The 21,868-nt window shown below is 60.2% G+C and overlaps 3 protein-coding genes and 1 long non-coding RNA gene across 7 annotated transcripts; 3 read left to right on the forward strand and 1 right to left on the reverse strand.

The window, feature by feature from the left end:
• Window positions 1-2,022: 2,022 nt before the first annotated feature.
• On the reverse strand, window positions 2,023-6,181 carry LOC121060552. The gene is made up of 3 exons (XR_005814861.1): window positions 5,309-6,181; window positions 4,089-4,229; window positions 2,023-3,330 (listed from the first exon to the last, which is right to left on the reverse strand). It is a non-coding gene; the product is annotated as an uncharacterized LOC121060552 (long non-coding RNA).
• FIGLA (folliculogenesis specific bHLH transcription factor) lies at window positions 5,788-7,690 on the forward strand. Of its 3 annotated transcripts, none has more exons than XM_040538450.1 (4): window positions 5,790-6,187; window positions 6,369-6,521; window positions 6,946-7,092; window positions 7,358-7,690. In XM_040538450.1, the coding sequence occupies exons 1-4, from the start codon at window positions 5,966-5,968 to the stop codon at window positions 7,376-7,378; spliced, it is 543 nt and encodes a 180-aa protein (XP_040394384.1). In that variant the 5' UTR covers window positions 5,790-5,965; the 3' UTR covers window positions 7,379-7,690. The 3 variants fall into 3 exon arrangements, with proteins under 3 accessions (XP_040394386.1, XP_040394384.1, XP_040394385.1); XM_040538451.1 differs by having other exon boundaries at window positions 5,794-6,187; window positions 6,949-7,092; XM_040538452.1 differs by lacking the exon at window positions 6,946-7,092 and having other exon boundaries at window positions 5,788-6,187.
• A 98-nt stretch (window positions 7,691-7,788) lies between these two features.
• On the forward strand, window positions 7,789-15,951 carry ADD2 (adducin 2). Of its 2 annotated transcripts, none has more exons than XM_040538453.1 (16): window positions 7,789-7,995; window positions 8,591-8,760; window positions 9,433-9,625; window positions 10,232-10,370; window positions 10,594-10,745; window positions 10,838-10,918; window positions 11,005-11,154; window positions 11,241-11,384; window positions 11,475-11,573; window positions 12,257-12,433; window positions 12,538-12,795; window positions 13,618-13,737; window positions 13,836-13,925; window positions 14,026-14,182; window positions 14,288-14,392; window positions 15,287-15,951. In XM_040538453.1, exons 3-16 carry the CDS (start codon window positions 9,443-9,445, stop codon window positions 15,592-15,594), a joined length of 2,163 nt encoding a protein of 720 aa, XP_040394387.1. In that variant the 5' UTR covers window positions 7,789-7,995; window positions 8,591-8,760; window positions 9,433-9,442; the 3' UTR covers window positions 15,595-15,951. The 2 variants fall into 2 exon arrangements, with proteins under 2 accessions (XP_040394387.1, XP_040394388.1); XM_040538454.1 differs by having other exon boundaries at window positions 9,442-9,625.
• A 2,672-nt stretch (window positions 15,952-18,623) lies between these two features.
• SNRNP27 (small nuclear ribonucleoprotein U4/U6.U5 subunit 27) lies at window positions 18,624-21,281 on the forward strand. The gene is made up of 6 exons (XM_040538190.1): window positions 18,624-18,739; window positions 19,314-19,434; window positions 19,591-19,703; window positions 19,839-19,918; window positions 20,175-20,239; window positions 20,917-21,281. The coding sequence occupies exons 1-6, from the start codon at window positions 18,703-18,705 to the stop codon at window positions 20,969-20,971; spliced, it is 471 nt and encodes a 156-aa protein (XP_040394124.1). The 5' UTR covers window positions 18,624-18,702; the 3' UTR covers window positions 20,972-21,281.
• Window positions 21,282-21,868: the final 587 nt, after the last annotated feature.

Genomic DNA, 21,868 nt, shown 5'->3' on the forward strand with positions numbered 1-21,868 from the left:
CCCAGCTCTGCGCGCCAGCGCCCAGGTCATTGGCTGGGCACCGTGGGGATAAATACAGGATTTTAGCAGCCATGGCTTTAATCCCACGCAAAATAATGGAGAGGGGGTGATGGAGCTGGGGAGCAGCTCGGGGCAGCTCCTGCTGCATGCCCCAAATCCTGCCTGGGTGTTGCCGGCGCAGGGACGCGGCTCTCCAGGACAGGGTCGCCTGGGGATGCCCGGTCCCCCGGGGGCTTTTGGCGGGCATGCCGGTGGCTCGTGGGCTGGGCGTCATTGTCACAGCGGCCGCATCGAGTGGGTCACCGGGTGTCACACCTGTTTGCACGGCCAGAAATAGAGGCTGTGTCACTGGCCAGCCCCGTGGCAGCGGGGACAGTGCGGTGACATTGCAGGCTGCCCTGATTTTTGGTGTGGTTTTACTGATTGGTCCTCTCCCTTTTATTTTATTTTTTTTTGCAATATGTATTTGCAAGGGGATATTTGTAGGGTGAGCCCCAAACCATGCCGGGGCAGCCTGGATCCTGCTAACACCCTGCAGGTGATGCAGCAGCTGGGAGACGGGGTTTGCACGTGTGCATGTGTGCACGTGTGCGTGCGGGGCAAGGGCACACGTCCGCCCATGCGGCTCTCACAAGAACGCCCTGCGCCGCTCCACGACAGCTCCTCAGCTTCTCGGGGGGGCTTTTCGGGTGGGATTCAGGTAGGGGGAGATGCTGGGGTGCCAGGGGAGGACAGAGCAGTCGCAGCAGCCGTCCCCAGCCCGCAGCCCCGTGCTCCGTCCCTACGTGACCGCGGGCATGCACGGCCCCGCTCCGCGCTCCCGGAAGAGGAGCTGGCGAGCAAAGAGGTTTAGGGCTGATGCGCTCCTTAATTCTATCCAACAGGGATTAACGAGGCGGGAGGGAGGGCAGCACCGGCCACCACAGCCGAGTGGAAGAAATCGCTCCCAGCAGTAACCCAAGCGTGCAGCGAGCAGCGTGATTTTCCTGCCCGGCCATGCAGAGGGAAGGGCAAGGCAGAAAATGCCTTTGGGGAGGAGGGGAGGCAGCCAGCGTGCTGTGCTCCCCGCATCTCCCAGCCTCGTGGCCTCTTTTCTTCCTGTTCCCACTGGGGACGTCCCCACGGTGCTGCAGGACCCCCCCGGCACCTGCTCATGGTGCAGCAGGAGGAGGGAGGCAGGAGTATGGTGGTGCTCAAGGGATCCAGAAATCACCTTTTCGGGTGTCCCAAAGGTGATGCCCACCCTGTGGTGCAATTGCAGATCTGATGTTGCAGCCAGAGAAGGGATGGGGATTGTTTCTTGTCTGAGGTTTCCCCATCACAGGCTCATTGCTGGGGAAGCAGGAGCTGCGGGTGGGCTCGGGCACCACCCAGACATGGCAAAGTTTAAAGCCAGCCCCAGAGCTCGGTCCCTGCTCTGGGCCCGGCACCTTCCCTTTGTAAGGTGAGGCGCTGGCTGGGGAGAGTGCAGCAGAGCTGAGCCCCATCCATCTCCATCCCCATCCCCATCCCCATCCCCATCCCCATCCCCATCCCCATCCCCATCCCCATCCCCATCCCCATCCCCATCTCTATCCTCATCCATCCCCATTCCTGTCCCTGTCCCCAACTTCATCCTCATCCATCCCATCCCCTTCCCTATCCTTGTCCCTGTCCCCATCCCTGTTCCTGTCCCCATCCCCATCCTGTCCCCATCCTCATCCTCATCCCATCCCTTTCCCTGTCCTCATCCCCATCTTGTCCCCTTCCATCCTCATCCCCAGCCCTATTTCCATCCTCATCCTCACCCCCATCCTCATCCATCCCCATCCCTGTCCTCATCCCCAACCCCATCCAACCTCATCCCCATCCTGTCCCCATTCATCCCCATCCCCTACCCTGTTCCTGTTTCCATCCCCGTCCCCATCCCCATCCCCATCCCCATCCCCGTCCCTGTCCCCGTCCCCGTCCCCGTCCCCATCCCCATCCCAGTCCCCATCCCATCCCCATCCCCATCCCATCCCATCCCCATCCCATCCCCATCCCACCCCACCCCATGTGGCCCCTGGGGACAGCCCTGCTGGCAGCAGCACCCAGCACAACCCCGCCGTGCTCTCCGCAGCCGCTCCACCTCCCCCCGAGCAGACCCAACTCCCACTGGGGCTTTTTGGCAACGCTTTCGCATTACAGAAAACCCTTTTATCTCCCCCAGATCACTGTGCAGGAGGAGGGGAAAGCCAAAGTGCCCCTCCTGAGCGTGGCTTTTAGTTCGCTGACACAGAAATGCTTCTTCCCGCAGGGGAGGACAGAGCCGCCTTTGTTTGGGCCCCGCTGCTGCTGCGGAGGAGCTGGAACCAAGTCCTGGGCGCTGGCGGCGTGACAGTGCCGCTCCTGGCACGTCTGCACGGCAAGCATCGAGGAAAAGCAAAACGTGATTGGGGAGCGTGGCTGCAGGGGCAGGACCCACTTTCCCAGCACATGCCCATGGATTTTTGCCTCCTTGCATGGTCCCAGCATGGATTTTATTTTACGGGCTGCGTTTCACCTCCCTCCGTCACACAAAAAGCTGGGTCACGAGGAACTGAGCGACCCTAAAGTGTCCCCCACTGCCCCCACCCCACTTAATCCCCACTGTCCCCGTGCCCGACAAACCCCATTACTGTCCCCGCCGGCTCACTCAGGGACAACTTGAGCGTTTGGGGCTGCGTGGCTGGGACCGATCCTGCACAGGACCCAGCATTGGTGGGTGGCTGGGGACTGGGTGCTGCGCTGGGAGCCAGCCCCAAACCTGAGCCTGCGCGGCTGACGGCTCCCCCAAAGCCAGCCATGGGCTTCCCCGCATGAATCCCTGTTCAGATTTCTGCCCCGAGCAGCTCCTGCAGCAGGAACCTTGGCCAGGATGGGAACTCCGCGGCTCTTCCTGGAGCTGGGCCCTATGGGGCTGAGATAAGGTGCTGTGGGGCTGCTGATACGGTTTATCACCGTGGCACCTACGGTGGTGGCTTTATTGCTGTGATGGCAGGAAAAAGCCCTTTATGTCAGCAGGCTTTGCCTGCACGAGTTGATAAAGTCGATGTGGTTCGCCTTATTGCCACCTGAATTTCCCCTGCTCCTGGGGACCAGAGCTGCCCATGGGTGAGGAATTGGGGCTGCCGTGTGCAAGGGGTCTGAAGTGTGGGATGTTGGAGAAATTTGGGGATTTCTGCTCGTGGAGCTGCTCAGCATGAGCAAAATTGCTGGACAAAGCACGTCTGAGAGCTCAGGGGGGTTCTCCCGGGAGCTGCTCCTGCAAATCCACGAGCGGCGGAGTCAGGAAAGGCTGGGGGCTGCATCGGGGCTCTCATCGCTGTGCTGAAAAAAAATTGGAAAAGTGACTTCCAGGCTCCTACCCTGGGAAAAATGCACCCCGATGTCATGTTGCAAATGAGCCAAAGCTGGGCATGACTGCAGCTGGTCCCCAAACGGTCCCCAAAGGGACCCCAGGGGGATGCTGACCTCAGGGGAGATGCTGATGGGGTTAGCTCCCCGCGTGTAGGTGCGGAGGCAGAGGAGCAGCATTTACACCATCATAAAGATTTTGCACAAGGCTCCGGGAGCAGATGAGGCCACACCACGACTGGCCGTGCTGCCCTGAGTGAGCAGGGAGGAGGGCGCAGCCCAGCCCCATTGGGTCCCGGGGGGATTTTCACCTCCGCACCATGCTGGGACATGCCACCGACCTCCCAAAGGGGCTGTTAAGGGGATTTTGTCAGCCCCCGGCTCACAAAGCCCCCCTCCGATGGCTTGATGGAGGCATTTTCAACCCGAAGGCACAAGGGAACGGAGGCCACGTGGCACTGAGGCTCGGGTGGAGGCCGGATGGGGACGCAGCAGCCCCGGCTCCCAAAGGACGAGCACGAGGCAGGATCCGGACCGCAGCCCCCGGGCACCACGGGGCCAGCACGAGGCTGAGGCTCCCTCAGGATCCAGCACCCCTGTGGGGTGGGGTTCGGGCTCCTCCCCGATGGGCTCTGCCCTCCCTTGGGCAGCGTTTGGGGCCGTGCCAGGGCAGATGGTGCTAATCGTGTGTCAGCAGCTGCCCCGCTGCAGGATACAGCCCCGGCGCTCACCTTCCCCCTTCTGCTGACCTTCCTGGCGAGGGTAATTAGAAACCTCCGGGTAATTTTCCAGTCTCGTGATAACAGCAAATGTCAGCCCCCGGCGGGCAGCGGGGCCGGCAGGACGGACGTGGTGCTGGGGGTGTGGTGGCCCTGGGGACAAGAGACCTGAGGCTGGCTCCCTTATGGGGTCTGACAGCTTTCCAAGCAAGCTGCAGGCCAGGGATTGTTCAGGACCCTTTATTTTTTGGGGGCTGAGCTCTCCAGGGTGGGGGGAGCCCCGTCCTGGTCACTCGAGGTTGCCCCTTGTTGGGAGTGAGCCCCAATAACCAGGGCTCCCAATAGCGGTGGCTGCTAATAAGTATGTCCCCAACATCTGTGACCCCAATAAGCCCCTAAAACCAATGTCCCCTAATAATCATGTCCCCCAAGAACTGCAACCCCTAATAACTGTGACCCCTAATAACTTTGACCCCCTGAGAACCATGACCCCAATAATATCACCCCTACTAACTGTGACTCTTAATAACGGTGACTCCCTCAAAACCATGACCCCCTTATAACCATGGCCCCCAGTAACCCTGACCCCCAATATCCATGACCCCCTATATCCATGACCCCCAATATCCACATAACCCCCAATAACTGTGACCCCCCCAAACCCTGACCCCCCAAAACCATGACCCCCCTATAACCATGGCCCCCAATAATCCTGACCCCCCAATAACCCTGACCCTCCTATACCCATGGCCCCAATAACTGTGACCCTTAAGAAGTGACCCCTAATAACCACGACCCCAATAAACAATTCCCTACTAACCTTGCCTCCTAATAAATGTGACTCCTAGTAACCGTCACGCCTGTTAACTGTGACCCCAATAACTATGACCCCAATATCCATGACCCCAAATAGCTGTGTCCCTCCAAACCATTACTCCCAGTAGCCATAACCCCTCTATAGCCATGGCCCCAATAACTGTGACCCCTAATAAATGACCCCTAATAATCCCGAGCCCTAATAAACGTGGACTTCCCAGTGGAGTGAGTCTTGCAGCATCGTCCCCCACCCCATCCTCGGTCCCCTCGTGTCCCTGGGGCATCCCATGGCACAAGCATACCCCAAAACCTCCCCATGCCTGCACCAGCAGGGGAGATCTGGGGGCTCGAAGCCCCATCCCCACTGACGCGTTTGGGTTTGGGGATTTCTGTCCCCTGGGATGGTGTGGGCTCACCCCAAATGGGATTTTCCAGCAGTTCAGGAGGAGGCTGCGAGGACCAACACTGCCATCTACCGAGACCTGCCTCCCAGCCATCACACAACGCACATTTTTATTGCCACCCCTAAAAATAAAAAACCCTATTCCTGCATTTTTGGGGACACGAGACCTCCAAAAACCCCATTCCTCCCTTCTGGGCAGTGGCTGCCCATCCCTGGCGCATCGGGGCTCATCCACCACAAGGCCCCAGTGCCCCCGGGGGCGTTTTAGGAGGGGATTTTGGGGTCACGCTGCACAACTCCAAGGTTTTAGGGTTTGGGGTTTTGCAGGGACACCAACAAACCCCGGACGTTTTCTCCAGTGACACCCCCACCCACCCCCTGCTTGTGAGAGAGCCCCCAGACGTAAAGCCCCCAAATACTGGAGCCTTGTGGCCTCTCCCCATTTAACAGGAGACTTTAGGGCCGAGGGATGAGCTTGGACAGTCCCAAAACCAGTATTAATTCGGGCAAAGCAGCTCCCCCGCCCCACTCGTTAGCCCCAGCTGGGCACCAGGTGCAACCCGTTAGGCAGGGTGTGTATTTAAGGGAATTTTGGGCCTTTTGTGGGTATTTTCAGTAGGTGATTGTGTTGTGTGTTGGGTGCAGGCACCGGTTCCTCTTTTCCCTGGTTATGGGGGAGCAGAGCGGGGCAGCAGGGGTGCCGGGGGTCCTGCTGGCCACACCACCCCCTGAGGTGCTGGGCACGGTGCTGAGCCAGCGCCACGGCCCCCTGCCATGCGTGGCCCCCATCGCCCGCCTGCGCCGCGGCCCCACGGGGGGCTACGAGGCAGAGGGGGACCTGGCGGGGGTGCTGGAGCGGCGGCGGGTGGCCAACGCCAAGGAGCGTGAGCGGGTGAGGACCCCCCCCCCAAAAAACCTCATCCCTCACCCTAAAATTCAAACCAGATTGATCCCAATGGAGCGGTGATGCTCGTGGACGCTGAGGAATGGGGTTGTGCTTTTCCACCCGAAGGGGAACCCCAAAAAATAAAAAGGGGGGGGTCACCCCCCCCATTTTTTTCCCCCCCGTATAGATCAAAAACCTCAACAGTGGGTTCTCGGCGCTCAAAGCCCTTGTGCCCCTCGTGCCCCGCGACCGCAAGCCTAGCAAGGTGGACACGCTCAAGGCCGCCGCCGAGTACATCCGCCTGTTGCGTGGGGTCCTGCAGGACACGGGGGGCCTGCAGGTGGGACCTCCCCCTCCCCCCCCCCAAATCTGTGGGGGTGGCTTCAGGAGTGCAGCTGGGGGGGTTAATTTTTAGGGTTTTGGGGAGCGAGTGGGTTTAAAAGTGGCTTTTTTGGGGTTTCATTTGAGGGTGGCTTTTTTTTTGGGGGGGGGGCTTCGCTTAAAATTGGGTTTTATTTAAAATTGGCTTTTGGGGGTTTTTCATTTAGCAGGTGGCTTTGGGGTTGCTCTGGGCAGCCTAACCCACACAAAAACATCCCCAAATCCCCCAGTTACTACTTCTGGATGAAAATCCTTAAATTTTTGCAAGGATTCTAATTTTGGGGGTGTGCCTGTAGTTTTCTTTCCCCTGTCCAAGCTTCACTTTTTTTGTCCTTTTTTCCTGTTTCTTTGCCTTTTCACCCTGTTACCCCGGTGGCCCCCAGCAGCAGGAGGACGGAGTGGCGCAGGTGATGGGTGACAGTGGGGGGGTGCTGCTGGGGGCGGACTGGCCCCTCTCTGCCTCCCCGTGTCTGTGGGGTACCCCCATGCCCCAAACCTGCCCAGGACCGTCGCGGCAGAGTGGGGAGCTGGTGAGTTGGGCCATGGGAAGAAATTGGGGGGGGGTGATGGTTTTGGGGTCCCCCAAAGGTGGGTGTCCCATGGTGAGGGGGTGGCAGCACCCACGGGGGCTTACAGGGAGCCCCCCACTCGTGTTTCTTTTAGAAACATCCAATTTCTGTCTACAGAAATAAGGATTTGCTTAAAATCAGCCTTTACCCCTCCCCCAAAATATTCCAGTTGCTCCAAAATAATGGAAAAAAAATATATTTTTTAAATATTTTTTTTCTTTTTAAGGTGCTTCCAGCCAACCCCTAAAATATAAATCTGGGGGTGTGCTGCAGAGGATGGTGCCCTGAGAGGGTGTCCTGTGACCTGCGTGGGACGTGGCGATGTCCCTGCACAGATTTTGGGGTCCCAGAGCCGGGATGGATCTGACCCCCCCGAGCTGCCCCCGTGTGCGGCGGGGTGTTGGTGTCCCCAGAGTGCTGCTGGGGCGGGGGGGCGACAGGTGTAATTGCTCATTAAAATATAACTAGGAATTAGCACCGTGCTCAGGTAGCAGGGCTCGTTAACAAGCCCCTCCAATTAATCTCCAAATAAAACCTGACTTTTTTTGGGGTGGCAAAAGCCTGGCTTTGTCTCCTTACCCCCCCGCCCCCCCCCCCACTCCTCACCCCCCCCAGCTGTTTTATTGCAAAAATTGAGTTTTCCGGCGTGGGTCCTCCCCTCCCAGGCCCCCCCCCCACCTTCCCCAGGGCCATTTTGGGGTTGTGGCAGCAGAGGGAGCTCGGCTGGCGCAGGGAGGTGGCCTTTGTCATCGCTGGTGGCGCTGGAGGCTGGCGAGAGGGGACCGCGGGCGTGGGGGCGCGGGGGGGAGGGAAGGGGCCCCCCCCCATCCGGGGCTGTCACCCGTGGGAGGATGCTCTGAAGAGGTGGGTGAGGCGCGGCAGCCCCCTGCATCCCGGATTTGGGGTGTGTGTGGGGGATTTGGGGTGTTGTGCACCTGCTTTGCCCCCCCCCCCAAGGGAACGGAAGGGGGGGTCGCTTGGGGGGGATGCTGTGGGAGAGGGGATTTGGGCCCAAAATAAGGGGGTGGGGGGGAAGCAGCGGTGGTGCTGGGGGGTCCACCTGCAGTGGGGTGGCGGGCACCTGCGTTTGCCTCGCCCCTCTCCCCCCCCTCCCAATTTTCTCATTTCTTTTGTCTGGATGCGTACGGATACAGCAAGGGGCGGGGGGCAGGCCTGCCCCCACCCCCATCCTCCTGCACAACCTGGGGATGCCCCCCCCATCCCCATCCATCCCCTGGCGATGATGGGGGGGGGGGGGGTTACGGGGCTGTGCCCCCCCCCGGGAATCACCTATTTTCCAACACCCCCCCCCCCCATCCGCCATCCCCAGCGCAGGGCTCTGCGGCTGCCGCAGCGGCGCTGGGTGCGGCGCGGGCGGGGGCGATGCTGCGGGGGGGCCCAGCCCCATTTCCCCCCCCCCCCCGTAGCAAATGATGCGTTTCTGCCCCCTCCTACCCAGTGGCCACAATCGCGCGTGGATGCCCAGGAGGATTTCTGGGGGACCCAGGAGCTTGGAGCTGCTGCTCGCCACCCCCCTGCGACCCCCCCTCTGCGCTGGGGTGGGGGCCACCGAGGGCCCCCCCCAGGATTTTCAGCTTAGGAGCGGCTCCTGGTGGAGGTTTGCTGCAGGTTGGTGGCGTGGGGGGGTTGCGTGGGGGCAGCAGGCTTGGCTAAAAACACCTTTTAGAGGGGGATAACGCCCCCCCCCCCCGGATTTGGGGGGGGGGATAACGGCCCCCCCAGGATTTGGGGGTGCACGCAGCAGCCTGGCTTTGGGCAGCAGGCACACGTCGATGCTTGGCGTGGGCGATGCTTTGTATTTTTTTTTTTTTTTTGGGTGGGGTGCGTGGGTGCCAAAATATCTCCTTTAAAACACAGCAGCGAGGTGCTGGGGGGGGATGCAGTGCTGGTGGTTTGGGCTCTGCGGTCACCCACCTGCTGCCATCTCCCCTTTTTTGTGCCCCCCCCCCCCAAAATAAATAAATAAAATAAAAGGGTGGGTGCTGCGGGGGCTTGGGGGCTCCATTTGGTGCCGTGGCTCCCACGGGTGCACTGAGCTGCCCATTCTCACACGGCCCCCCCCCGGTGTCCCCGTCACACCGAGGGCCCGGTGCGGTGCCGGCAGGGCGGGGACCACCGGGGGCTTATCAGCGGGGCGCAGGCGGGGGCTGTTCTCACCCCATTTCTTCACAGCCCCTATTTTGGGAAGTGCTCGCCGTGGGGAAGCCTTCTGGGGGGGCTGCGGGGCTGGGATGTGGGGGGTGATTTGGGTGGGGTTTGGGGACCCAAAATTGTCCGCAGGGCCGCCAGGATGAGCACGGCCGCCAGCCCCGAGCCCCTGCCCTCGCCCCCCGCCCCGGGACCCCGATATTTCGACCGCTTCACCGAGGGGGACCCCGAATACCTGCGGGAGCGCAACATGGCGGCTGACCTGAGGCAGGACTTCAACATGATGGAGCAGAAGAAGCGGGTCACCATGATCCTACAGAGCCCAGTGAGTGGCCGTGTCCCTGGGTCCCCATCTGTACCCCCTGTCCCCATCCACCCCTCTGTGTCCTCATCCGTCCCCCCTGCCCCAAAAGCGACTGCCACCCCATGATGGCTCAGGGCATGTCCCCACCCGTCTGCTGGTGCCACCACAATGGTGACATCGCTGCCACCAAGCTTGTGGGGCTGGTGGCACCGTGCCACCAAGCCGGTGGGGTCGCTGGCACCGCACTGGTGATGCCACCGTCACCACGGTGCCGCTGCCTAGCTGGTGGTGCCACCGCTGTCATGGCACTGAGCTGCTGGGGCCATTTCCACCAAGTTCGTAGTGTTACCGTCACCATGCCACTAAGCCCTTGGTGCCACCGTCACCATGACACCAAGTCCGTGGTGCCGCCTCTAAGCCCTTGGTGCCACTGTCACCATGCCACCAAGCCTGTTGTGCCACCGTCACCATGCCACCATGCCGGTGGTACCACTTCCACCAAGCCGATGGCACTGCTATCACCCACCCGGTGGTGTCCCCACCCCGGTGCCACCAGCCGGTCCCTTTTTGGGCACTGGTGTCCCTTCCCCTGGGGACCATGATGCCGGCGGGGCCGGGGCACTGCAGTCTTTTAGGGAGGAGCTGGAGAGCCTCATCCAGGAGCAGATGAAGAAGGGGAACAACTCGTCCCACGTCTGGGCCCTGCGGCAGATCGCAGACTTCATGGCCACCACATCCCCCGCTGTCCTCCCCACCTCGCCCATGGGTACGGCTGCGCGTGGGGCAGGGAGGCAGGAAAGCTTTTTGGGGAAAATGAAACCCATTTGGCATTCTTGAAGGTTTTTATTTAGTTTGTGGGATTTTAGGGGAGAAAACGCTCCCTAATGGTTGTTTTTTCTTGTAGAAAAGCTGGGAAATGGTGCTGGGGGTTGGGGAAAAAAAAAACAAATGACGTTGTCCCCTTGTTGTCACCTGCTGTCCCTGCCCAGGGCTGGCCTCCGTGACACCCATCAACGACCTGCATGGCCCCGACGCGCCGGCCCTGGCCAAGGGCGAGCGGCTGATGCGCTGCAAAGTGGGCAGCATCCATCGCCTGCTCGACCTCTATGGCTGGGCGCAGCTGGGGGACGCCTCCGTCACGGTGAGCGCTGCCCCCCCCCCGTGCAAAATACACCCCATTTTATTATTTTTTAAAATTTTATTTCCCTGCATTTCTTTTTTTTCCCCATGCAGCTGCGGGTGAGCAAGGAGCAGGAGCATTTCTTGGTGGCCCCGCAGGGGCTGGCGTGCAGCGAGGTGACGGCGGCCAGCCTGGTGAGCGTGTCCCCAGCCCCCCGGGGGGGGCGTTGGGGTGGGGACAGGGCCGTGACAGGCTCTGAGCCACCGTATCCCCGCTGCAGATCAAGGTGAACGTGCTGGGGGACGTGGTGGAGCAGGGCAACACCGGCTTCTCCCCCGATGCCCGTGCCTTCAGCTTGCACGCCGCCATCTACGCCGCCCGCCCCGACACTCGCTGCATCGTCCGCCTGCACACGCCGGCCACCGCGGCGGTAAGGGGGGGTCTGGGGGCACCGTGCTGTGTTGTGCCGTGCCATTCAGTGCCGTGCCGTGCCGTGCCATGCCCGCTGTGCCCCAGGTGTCGGCCATGCGCTGCGGCGTGCTGCCCATCTCCCGCGCCGCCCTGCTCCTGGGGGACATCGCCTACTTCGACTTCCGCGGGGAGGTGGAGGACGAGGCCGACCGGGTCGAGCTGCAGAAGTGCCTCGGCCCCACCTGCAAGGTGGGTTTGTTGGTTTTTTTGTTTGTGTGTTTTTTGGCCCCCTTCCCTGACCCCTGCCACCCCACTGATCCCCTGTGCCCGGTGCTGCAGATCCTGGTGCTGCGCAACCACGGGGTGCTGGCGCTGGGCGACACTGCCGAGGAGGCTTTCTACAGCATCTTCCACCTGCAGGCAGCCTGCGAGGTGCAGGTGAGAGATGGTCCCCAGGGTGGGCACTGAGCTGGGCACAGCCCCTGCTGCTGCTGCGGGGCCCTGGGACCGTGCACGGAGCTGTGTCGGGTGTCCTGGTGCAGTGCGAGGTGCTGAGACCGTGCACTGAGCTGTGCTGGCTCTTTGCTGCCAGCATGGTGCTGCTGATTCATGCACTGTGCTGTGCGTGGCCTCTGCTGCAACCACAGGGCTCCAGGACCATGCACTGAGCTGTGCCAGGTCTCGGTGTCCAGCGTGGTGCTTGCAGAGTGTGCACTGTGTGAGCTCTTTGCTGCCAGCGTGGGGCCCTTGGTCCATGCACTGAGCTGTGCACGGTCTCTGTGATTGGTGCAATGTCCTGGGACCATGCACTGAGCTGTGCCGTGTCCCTGTCACTGGTGCAATGCCCTTGGTCCTTGCACTGAGCTGTGCGTGGTCTCTATGTTCAGTGGGGTGCCCACGGTCCATGCACTGAGCTGTGCATGGTCCCTGTCACTGGTGCAATGCCCTGGGACCACGCACCGAGCTGTGCACAGTCTCTGTGACTGGCACAAAGCCCTCGGTCCATGCACCGAGCTGTGCACGGTCTCAGCCACCAGCACTCGGTCCCATCCCGTGGACATGCTCAGTGCTGCGCCCCCCCCCAGCTGCTCCCTGCAGCCTCTCCCCGCGTCCCCCTGCAGGTGTCGGCGCTGGCGAGTGCGGGCGGCGCCGAGAACCTCATCGTGCTGGAGCGCGCCAAGCACCGGCCCCACGAGGTGGGCTCGGTGCGCTGGGCCGGCAGCACCTTCGGGCCCATGCAGAAGAGCCGCTTGGGCGAGCACGAATTCGAAGCCCTCATGAGGATGCTGGACAACCTGGTGAGCACCGCGGGAGCACGCCGCCTCCCCTCGCCCCCCACCAGCAGAAATGCCCTAACCCCCCCCCAAAAAAACACCTCCTTTGACACCATTTTGCTTTGCAGGGTTACCGCACCGGCTACACCTACCGCTACCCCTTCGTGCAGGAGAAGAGCAAACCCAAAAGCGACGTGCTGATCCCTGCCACGGTGACGGCCTTCGTCTTCGAGGAGGAGGCCACCCCTGTCCCCGCGCTGCGGCACCACGCGCAGAAGCAGCAGAAGGAGAAGACGCGGTGGCTCAACACCCCCAACACCTACCTGCGAGTCAACGTGGCCGAGGAGCAGCAGGGCAGCGCCGGCAGCCAGAGGACAAAGACGACGGTCTGGGGCCGGGGGTTGTTTGGGAATAGTCCTGGCTTCGTGTTCCAGGGGGAAGCACCAAAAAAAAAGGGAGGCAGGAGGTGCTTGGAGCATTGATTGCATCAAAATTTGGTGTGCTTGAACCCCTAGGGGTCCTCCACGAGTGGGAAATGCTGAAGTTACTGACTTTGGTTAATTCCTTTATTTGCTCCAGAGTAATTTTTGTTTTCGAAGTCCACCTCCAGCACCCAGTGCCATGGGCTTTATTGGGGTTTGCTTTCCATAATATGCATTTATTGGGGACTGCTCTCTCCACACCACTCATTTATCGAGGTTTCTTCACAACATGCATTTATTGGGGTTTGCTCTCTTCATGACATGCGTTTATCAAGGCTTGCTCTCCACAACATGCATTTATTGGGGTTTGCTCTCTTCATGACATGCGTTTATCAAGGCTTGCTCTCCACAACATGCATTTATTGGGGTTTGCTCTCTCCACACCATGCATTTATCAAGGTTTCCTCTCCACGATACCCATTTATTGGGGTTTACTGTCCTCACACCATGCATTTATCAGGGTTTCCTCACCATGATACCCATTTATTAGGGTTTGTTCTCTCCACACCACGCATTTATCAGGGTTTTCTCTCCACAACGAGCATTTATTAGGGTTTACTCTCTTGATGCCATGCATTTATCAATGTTTCCTCTCCATGATACGCATTTATTGGGGTTTACTGTCCTCATGCCATGCATTTATCAGGGTTTCCTCTCCATGACACCCATTTATTGGGGTTTGCTCTCTCCACACCACGTGTTTATCGGGGTTTTCCATCTCTGCAGTGGTTGAAAGCAGACGAGGTGGAGAAAGGCAGCAGCGGGACCGCGATCCGCATCGAGAACCCAAACCAGTTCGTGCCCCTCTACACGGACCCGCAGGAGGTGCTGGAGATGAGGAACAAGGTGCGGGGGGTGGGGGGGGTGGGGGTGCTCCGACTTCCCTGGGCACGGGGCTGTGGAGGAGCAGCATTTCCCTACCTCTCTCTGCTTCTTGCCTGCAGATCCGGGAGCAAAACCGGCAGGACGTGAAGTCAGCTGGGCCCCAGTCGCAGCTGCTGGCCAGCGTGATCGCCGAGACGAGCCGCAGCCCCGTATGTCCCCGCCGCCCTCGTCCCCATCGCCCCCATCGCCCTGGGTCCCTCCCCGTGCCGGGGGGGGTGACTCCGCTCTGGGGGGTGTGTGTGTGTTCAGTCCACAGAGAGTCACTTGGCGGATGCGGAGGCCAAAGATGCGTCCCGAGAGGAGCCCCCCGCCGAGCCGGAGCCCCCGAACCCCTTCAGCCAGCTCACGGACCAGGAGCTGGAGGAGTACAAGCAAGAGGTGGAGAGGAAGAAGCTGGGGCTGCACGGTACGAGCCGGGGAGGGGAACGGGGGCTTCACGGATCCCAAAGCTCCTTTTGGGGTCTGCAGCTATCAGACCTGGTGGATGGCAAGTCTGTCTGTATGCTTGCAGGCGAGAAGGACACGGTGGTGGAGGAAAGCCAGGGATCCCCCCAAAAATCACCCCCAGTGTCCGCACCGCAGAGCCCGGCCCCGTCGCCCACCAAGCCCTCGGAGGGTGAGTGGGGGGGCGAGCACCCGCGAGCCCAGCAGAGAGGAGCAGGGGGTCTTCATCCAGCCGCTGAAGCAGGGGGATAAGGAGGGGCTGCAGCAGAACCCCCCCATGAGACGCAAATATAAACGTCACCGCGTTTGGGGGGGGACACGTGCCATGAAGGCACCGAACCCACCGCGTCCCTTTAGCATCACGGCCGGAGGATTTCGGCGTCCGCTGGTGGCTCTGTGGGGTGGTGGGGGACACCCCCTGCTCCCCCCTAAAGCACCGACCCCAGCAGCATTCTGGCATCGCAACGCATGTTGGTTTTTCCGTGGGTCGGGGCGTGGGGGCGGGCGGCTCCTGGCTGTCTCATCGTGTCTCATGGTGTCTGTCTGTCTGTCCGTGTCTGCAACGTCTTCCTTTCTCTTCCCTCCACGTGTCGCTTTCACCCAAGGAGTTACCTCTGCCCCTGAGTGCTTGTCGCCGTAGTAAGTACGGGGAGGCCTTGTGCCTCGCCGCGCTCCCCGCTCGCTCGGGGGGGACCTTGCTCTCCGCGGCCTGTTCCGCAGCGCCCCGCTCAGGGTCTGCAGGAGGAAATGCCTTGGGTTGCCTCGTTTTTTTGGTTGCTGCCCGCTTTTATGTCCAGCAGCGAGGCCGGGAAGGAGGGCTCAGCTCTGCCCCGGCTCTCCACCCCACTGATGCTTGTCCTGTGGGGGGGAAAGGCTCAGGGAAGCGGCGCCGATAGCAGGAGGGGATCAGGCCTCAGTGCTTTTTGCTTACAGGGGCCTAATCCTGCTCTTGCCCTTGGTAAAGTGTGGGGAGGGGGGGTTTAAAGTTGGCTTCCAGCCTCAGTAGCTCTCTGTAGCGTCAGCCAGCGCTGCCCTGGCCCTCATCTCTCCCTTTCCCCTTGCCAAGGTGACAAGAAGGCAGAGGACGGCCAAGCACCTGCCGACTCCGCCACTGAGAAGGAGCCGCCACCAGCGGTGGTGAATGGGAAGGAGGAGGAGCAGAGCACCGAGGAAAGCCAGGGCAAAGGGGGGGACCAGACGACCACCCCGGCCAACCCCGACGTGGATGCCCCCAAGGAGAAGAGCGAGACGGTGACCAGCAGCCCTGTCTCCCCCGAAGGCTCTCCCTCCAAATCACCCTCCAAGAAGAAGAAGAAATTCCGGACCCCGTCCTTCCTGAAAAAGGGCAAAAAGAAGGAAAAGATCGAATCTTGAGTCTCCTCCGAGGCTTCCCACTGCCGGCGCAGCCGAGCATCCCTCCCGACGGCTCCTGCGTCGTGCGTCTGGCCGAGGCGCAGCCGAAAACCCTGGAGGCTCCCAGGGTACTCCCGGCACGAGGCACCTCGTCCCACGACACCCACTTCGGAGGCAGCCACCAAGCTTTCGAAAGATTGTGGCCCCTGTTTGCCGCTTGGGGAAATACCCACTGCCATCTCCCCGCTCCCACGAGCACTCCCTCCTCCCTCCTGGGCACGGGGTTTGTTTTTCCCCCCCGCTGCTTGTAGAGCCTCCGTGCAACGTGGGGCGCAGCCCGGATACGCTTGGTTTTGAGAAAGAAAAGGGTGTTTTGTCGTCGTCTTTTTTTTTTTTTTAAATTATTATTATTATTGTTAACCTTTTGTTTCAAGCTCCGCTGGATTGGCGCTGGCTTCGCCCATGGCACAGCTTTCCGCTGGGGTGATGGGATCGAGCGGGATGCCGGAGGATTGCTCTCCCCGAAGGAGAGGCCGAGGTGGTGGGGCTAGGGCCCTTTCCTTCCTGGATTGCAATCTTCCCCCCCCAGGCTGGAGAGCCCCCTCCAGTCCCCTTCTCCTGGTGCCACGGTCTCACACGTTTGCTGCCTGGTGAAGAGCAGCGAAATTTCACACTGCTGGGGAAGCCCCCGCCGCACCGCACCCGAGAACGGAGAAGAAAAAAGAGCCTTGGGGAAGCTTCCGTTGTTATTTAAAACTGAGCAAACTTCACTCACTAAGTGCTACTTTGGGATGAACACACGCTGCCGATTCACTTCTGTCAGAGGCACCGTCGTGGCGGCCGCCCCGCTCCCCCCGCACCGCGTCACGGCGATGCCAGCATGCGGACGAGGCTGTGCCCGCGTCGGCCCTGTCGGTGAGTGCCTGTCCACGTAGAGAGCACGAGAGTCACGTCTGAAGCCAAACCCCTGCTTTTCCCTAGCTCCGGACTCCCAAGCACAAGCTGAAACCCTCCTTGGTGTTTCCTTCCCGCCCAGCCTTGCCGCCCTGTGAGCGTCGTTACAACCTCCTGGCAGAAAGAAGGAAAAGCAGCGATGCTGACTTGCTCCACGGCCTCTCCACTATGGGAATTTAGGGAACAAAGCCGGCCTGTGTCCCATCACGAGCCACGGGGCTCCTGTGGGGCTGGGGCTTCCCTCCACAGCTCAAACCTCGGACTGGGAGTGGGGCTGTGGCGGGGAGCCCCCCAACCTCCTCTCTGAGGGCACTGGGTTTTCCCAAACAATGTTCACCCTGCTGTGTTATTTCCAACACCATGTTTGCATAGTGTTCTCACTGCTGCAAGGCAGCTTTTGGCTTTTGTGTCCCCCCTGGAAGAGCAGAAAGGCAGCCGTAGGCGAGGTGGATTTTTGGTGGCACTTGGGAACACCTCAGGCAGGGAGTGGGGCTGGTGCAGGCAGCTGGGATCAAGCGGAGGAAATGTGTAAGCAGGGGTCGGTTTTCTTTGCAGGGCTGTAGTTTGGGGCGTGCCAGGGCGTGCCAGGCAAATTCTGAGTGGAATAGTCAAGTGCAAAAATACAAACCTGGCAGGAATGTTCTCCCCCCATGCCTGGAGCTCCAGGGCAGACCCGAACCTGGATTTTGGAGCCTGGGAGAGCATTTGCCCTGCCCAATGTCCCCAAGCTGCAGCGCTGACGTTAGAGCCAGGGCTCCAGAAAGGGTTGGGAGGCTCCTCTGGCTCCCAGGGGAGCCTGAACACCTAAATTCGATATCTGAGAAGGACGGTGTGAGTCCATGTGCTGTTGCCTGTGTTCAATATATAGTGTATATTCAGCAGACTGATGTGCAAACCCCAGGCCCCGCTCTGTAACCGTTCCTGTAAGGTGTAGTTTACTGCCAGTGATTTCAAGGGTCCTGGGGACCACGTTCACCACCTGGCAACCATGCAGGGCTGCAGCGGCTCCCGGGGCAGTTCCTGAATCCCAACACTGCCTCACTGCCCACCGCAGACCCCACGGCTGTGTGGTGAAACCCGGGGCACTTTGGGCAACGCATGCAGTGCAACCCACGCGTAGGTACACGAGGAGAAAGGCTCAGAGGGCTGGCAGCGTGATGTGCAGCCCCACTGCTTAGCTATTAGAAAGAGTCACAGGATCCCTTATTACAGGATCACAGCAGCGTTACAGCTCCCCTGCCTGCCAAAGCCTCCCCATCCCTTCCCATTTTGCCCTCCTTTGCCTCGCTGCTTTCTTCTTGCCCATTGTGTGAAGCCAGCCTGGGCAGTGCCAGGGCTCAACCGGCCCCAAAACGCAGTGGCTTGTTTTCAGGGCACCGTCCTGGCTGTGGCTGGAGCTGAGCCATCCCCTGCCAAGGTCCAGGGAGCAGCCTGGAAGCAGAGAAAGATGTAAACTATAGGATCACAGGATGGTTGAGGTGGGAAGGGACCTCCAGAGACCGCCTAGTCCAACCCCCTGCTGAGCAGGATCACCTAGAGCATGTTACACAGGATGGCATCCAGGCGGGTTTTGAATATCTCCAGAGAAGGAGACTCCACAACCTCTCTGGGCAGCCTGTTCTAGTGCTCTGCCACCCGAAGCGTAAAGAAGTTCATCCTCACATGGTGATGAAACCTCCTGTGCTTCAAAGAGGCCTCAGGGCACCGCCATGGCCAAGTGCGGCACGGGAAGAAGCCGGAAGGCTTGACAGGGCCCACACCCGTGCCGTGGGGGTTCGTGGCCGAGGGGGGAGGCTGGTGGGTGACGGCTGGTGCTGGGTGCGCTGTGTAACGCCTGCCTGTAAATAAACCCGAGTTCAGCACCCGCTGCGCTGCGTTGTCGGCGACGGGAGTGGGGACGCCATGGGATGGGGTGGGGGGCATGGCTTCCCAGGATGGGTTGGGGGGGGGTCCCGGCCTCTCTGCGGGCCTGGCCACGTATTCTTCGCCTCTGGAGGCCGAGCGGGGCTCGCCGAGGCCGGGTTGGGGGCGTTCAACCCCCCCCCGCCCGTGTTGGCGGCGGAACCAAAGCGCGCGGGCGCCGTTTCCTGACGGAGCCGGGGGGGAAACGGAACGCACCGGACAGCGGAAGCCGAGGGAAGTGCAGGCGGAAGTGAAGGCCCGCCGGGCGGCGCCATGGGCCGCAGTCGCTCCCGTTCGCCTCCGCGGCGCGGTGAGGGGAAGGCACCGGCACCGGCACCGGGACCGGGGAGACGCCGGGGAGCGGCCCCGGGGGCACGGGGAGAGGCGGTGGGGAGGGCATAGGCCTCTGGGGGCCGAGGGTGGGGGGAGTGCAGGGCCCGACCCTATGGGGCCTGCTGCGGGGAACGGGCCCGGGGGGCGCCGGTGGGACCGGGCGGGGCCCCTGAGCCCCTCTGAGCCCGGCCGGGGCTCTGGTGTGCGGGTGCAGTGCCTGGAGGTGGTGAGGGGCCCGGTGTGGGCAGGGGGTGCTGCTGCCTGGGGGTCTGGGGGTGTGTGAGGGGGTTTAGGGGGATTTGTGGGGGCTTGCGGGGATCTGGGGGGGTCTCGAGGGATTATGGAGGACTCGGGGGGTTAGCGGGGGCCTGGGGAGTTGTAGGGGGGGGTCTGGGGGACTTTGGGGGAGTTTAAGGGGGCTTGGGGGGGGATTTGGGGGGATTTAGGGGGTCTTTGGGGGGGGGGTTGTGGCCGGGAATTAACGGGAGAAGCTTGGTGGCAGTGCAGGGGAGAAGGGGGAGCCGCCTTTCTCCTGCTGTGCCTCCCCGCAGACCGCAGGCGCTCGCGGTCCACTTCGAGGGAGAGGGAGAGGAGGAGGAGGGAGAGGTCGCGGTCCCGGGACAGGGACAGGAGGAGGAGCCGGTCTCGCTCCCCACACAGGAGACGGTCCAGGTGAGGGAGAGAAAATGGGGGAGAGGGGCAGAACATGGCGGGGGGATGTTCTTGGTTCCAGCATCACTGTTGGGAGGGAGCGGAGCGCGGCACGGGGATGTTCCCAGCACCCCGTTGCAGCCGTGGAGCTGAGGCCTGTGCGTGTTGCAACGTCAGGTCGCCGAGGCGGCACAGATCCAGCTCCTCCTCCCCACCGCGGCTGAAGGAGAGGCGAGACGAGGAGAAGAAGGAGATAAAGGACTCCAAGGGCAAGGAGCGCCAGATCACGGGTAAAAACGCAGAGTCCTGGTGTGTTAACTCACCCCTGGCTCTGTTAGATTGTGGCCAGCACAGAAATATTCTTTATTCCTGGTCGATGTTTGTGGCTGCAGGAGGTGAACTCTGATATCTCGTTGCCTTTTCAGAGGAAGATTTGCAAGGCAAGACGGAAGAGGAAATCGAGATGATGAAAATGATGGGGTTTGCCTCTTTTGACACGACAAAAGTGAGTGCAGGCTGGGATCAGCCGGAGCGCCAGGCTCATTCCCATGACGTTTGTACACCCAAGCACGAGTCCCGGCTGTCAGGACGCCCAAATTGAGCGTGGGGCTCACCCTTTACAGTCCAGAGCTCTGGCACTGACTTTTTTTTTAACTTGTCCTGTGTTAACCACCCTCATCCCTCCCATGCGGGTGCTGTCCGTTTCCTAGGAAGGCTCGAGGCGGCGCACTCGGTTTTTGACCCTTTCCCTTCTCTTTCAGGGGAAGAAAGTAGACGGTGCCGCGAACGCGTACGCCATCAACGTGTCGCAGAAGAGGAAGTACAGGTTTGTGTCTCAGTACGCCGGGAGGCTCACTGTGCTGTGGCAACTGCACCGAATTGCCACGCTTTTCTGATATAAAATAACCTTGTTTACGAGGTAAAGCAGTTCAGAGGAAGCTTAAATCCAAGCTGCTGTCTGTAGGCATAAGCAGGGGGCGATCTGTTTTCTTTTGCCCTCGGTAAAGGCAAACAGTTTGGCTGGCAGAGGTAGGAGGCCTCACGTTTTTCAGTAAAAACCCAAAAGCAGGAAGACAAAGAGCGCACAAGCACGTGGCACACGGACAGGACGTGCTGGAGGCAGCCAGCAGGGCAGAGCTTGGCTCTCCTGCTTCTTTGGCTAAAGAAAGACTTTGTTAACCCCGTTATCTGCGAGGCAGCTGGGGTGTGGAGCCTCCAGAAGGTGTGTGGCCAGGCTTCAGGTCGAGTCCTTCTGTCATAGCTGCTGAGCTCCAGGTGCTCAGCCCCTGATCGAACGCGTCGGGTCTCAACAAGGTCAGGCAGAGCTGGTTTTGTGTTTTGTTTGCACAAATTGGTGGGGAATTGGATTCCCTGTGGCTTCTCCATGCTGTCACAACCCCCGTCAGCCATTTTCTGATCGCCGGGGGTCAGAGCTGGGAGCCCCCTGGGGTTTCGGTGCTCCTGGCTCGGCTCCCGATGTTGTTTCCCTTCCTCCCGCCGCAGGCAGTACATGAACAGGAAAGGAGGCTTCAACAGACCGCTGGACTTCATCGCCTGATGCTGGGCTCACTCTGCGACCCGCGAGGAACGGCCCCGCTGCCGAGCAGCACCGCCTCTCGCACCTGCTGGTGGCTCAGAGACGGGCTTCCGGCTTCTCCCCGTGAAACGATTTTGGGGTTATTTATAGCGAGATCGGGTCTCCTCCCCCTGCCCTGTTGGAGGAGGGGGTCACACGCACGTGGTTTCCTGGAGCCGTTGTTTTTTGTTGCGTTCGGTATGGTTTGTTCCTGCCAGTTGTGTTTTTCCCATTGTGTTTTTATTTTAAATAACTCAGTGTTGTCCATTGCAATTAAAAACTGTATATATTTTTTCTTCTCTCTAACTGTGACAACACCACTCGGGAATAAAAGAGGAGGCAGCTGGGGCCACCCAAAGTCACCACATGCAGCAGCAGCATTAACAACCCATCTGCATTTGGGGCAGAAAAGTGTCCATTTACTTTCTCTTCACATATTTATGGGCTAAACCCCTTGCTTGGGCAGGGTTTCTCACCTCAGAGCTACACTTTCAAGCCTCTTGTGGGGGTTCTGTCACGTCCTGCTCAACAGAAATTACCACGAGCAAGTCTACTGTGACAACTAAGAGAACGAGATGTATGGATATTGCTGAGCTCTTCTAGATTGTACCAGGTAGGAAAGATACCTGTGGAGCAGATGTTAAGAGCATAGCACTAATTAATTAGATTAGAAGTGGAGGAAAGGCATTTAACGGTAGTAAAAATCAGTTACCATGATGTTCAAAGGAAGATTCAGTCTGCTTAAGGAGAAAAAACAACACGAAAAAGAAAGAGAGGAGGACGCGCAGCACGGGAAGCTTCTCACAGAAAGGAGCTGCATTTTGGGTAAAAATCTGTCCCTTTTTATGTCATTGAGACATACGAGGGCGTAGGACACCA

Source organism: Cygnus olor, chromosome 27, assembly GCF_009769625.2.
Source record: "Cygnus olor isolate bCygOlo1 chromosome 27, bCygOlo1.pri.v2, whole genome shotgun sequence".
Taxonomy (NCBI): Eukaryota; Metazoa; Chordata; class Aves; order Anseriformes; family Anatidae; genus Cygnus; species Cygnus olor.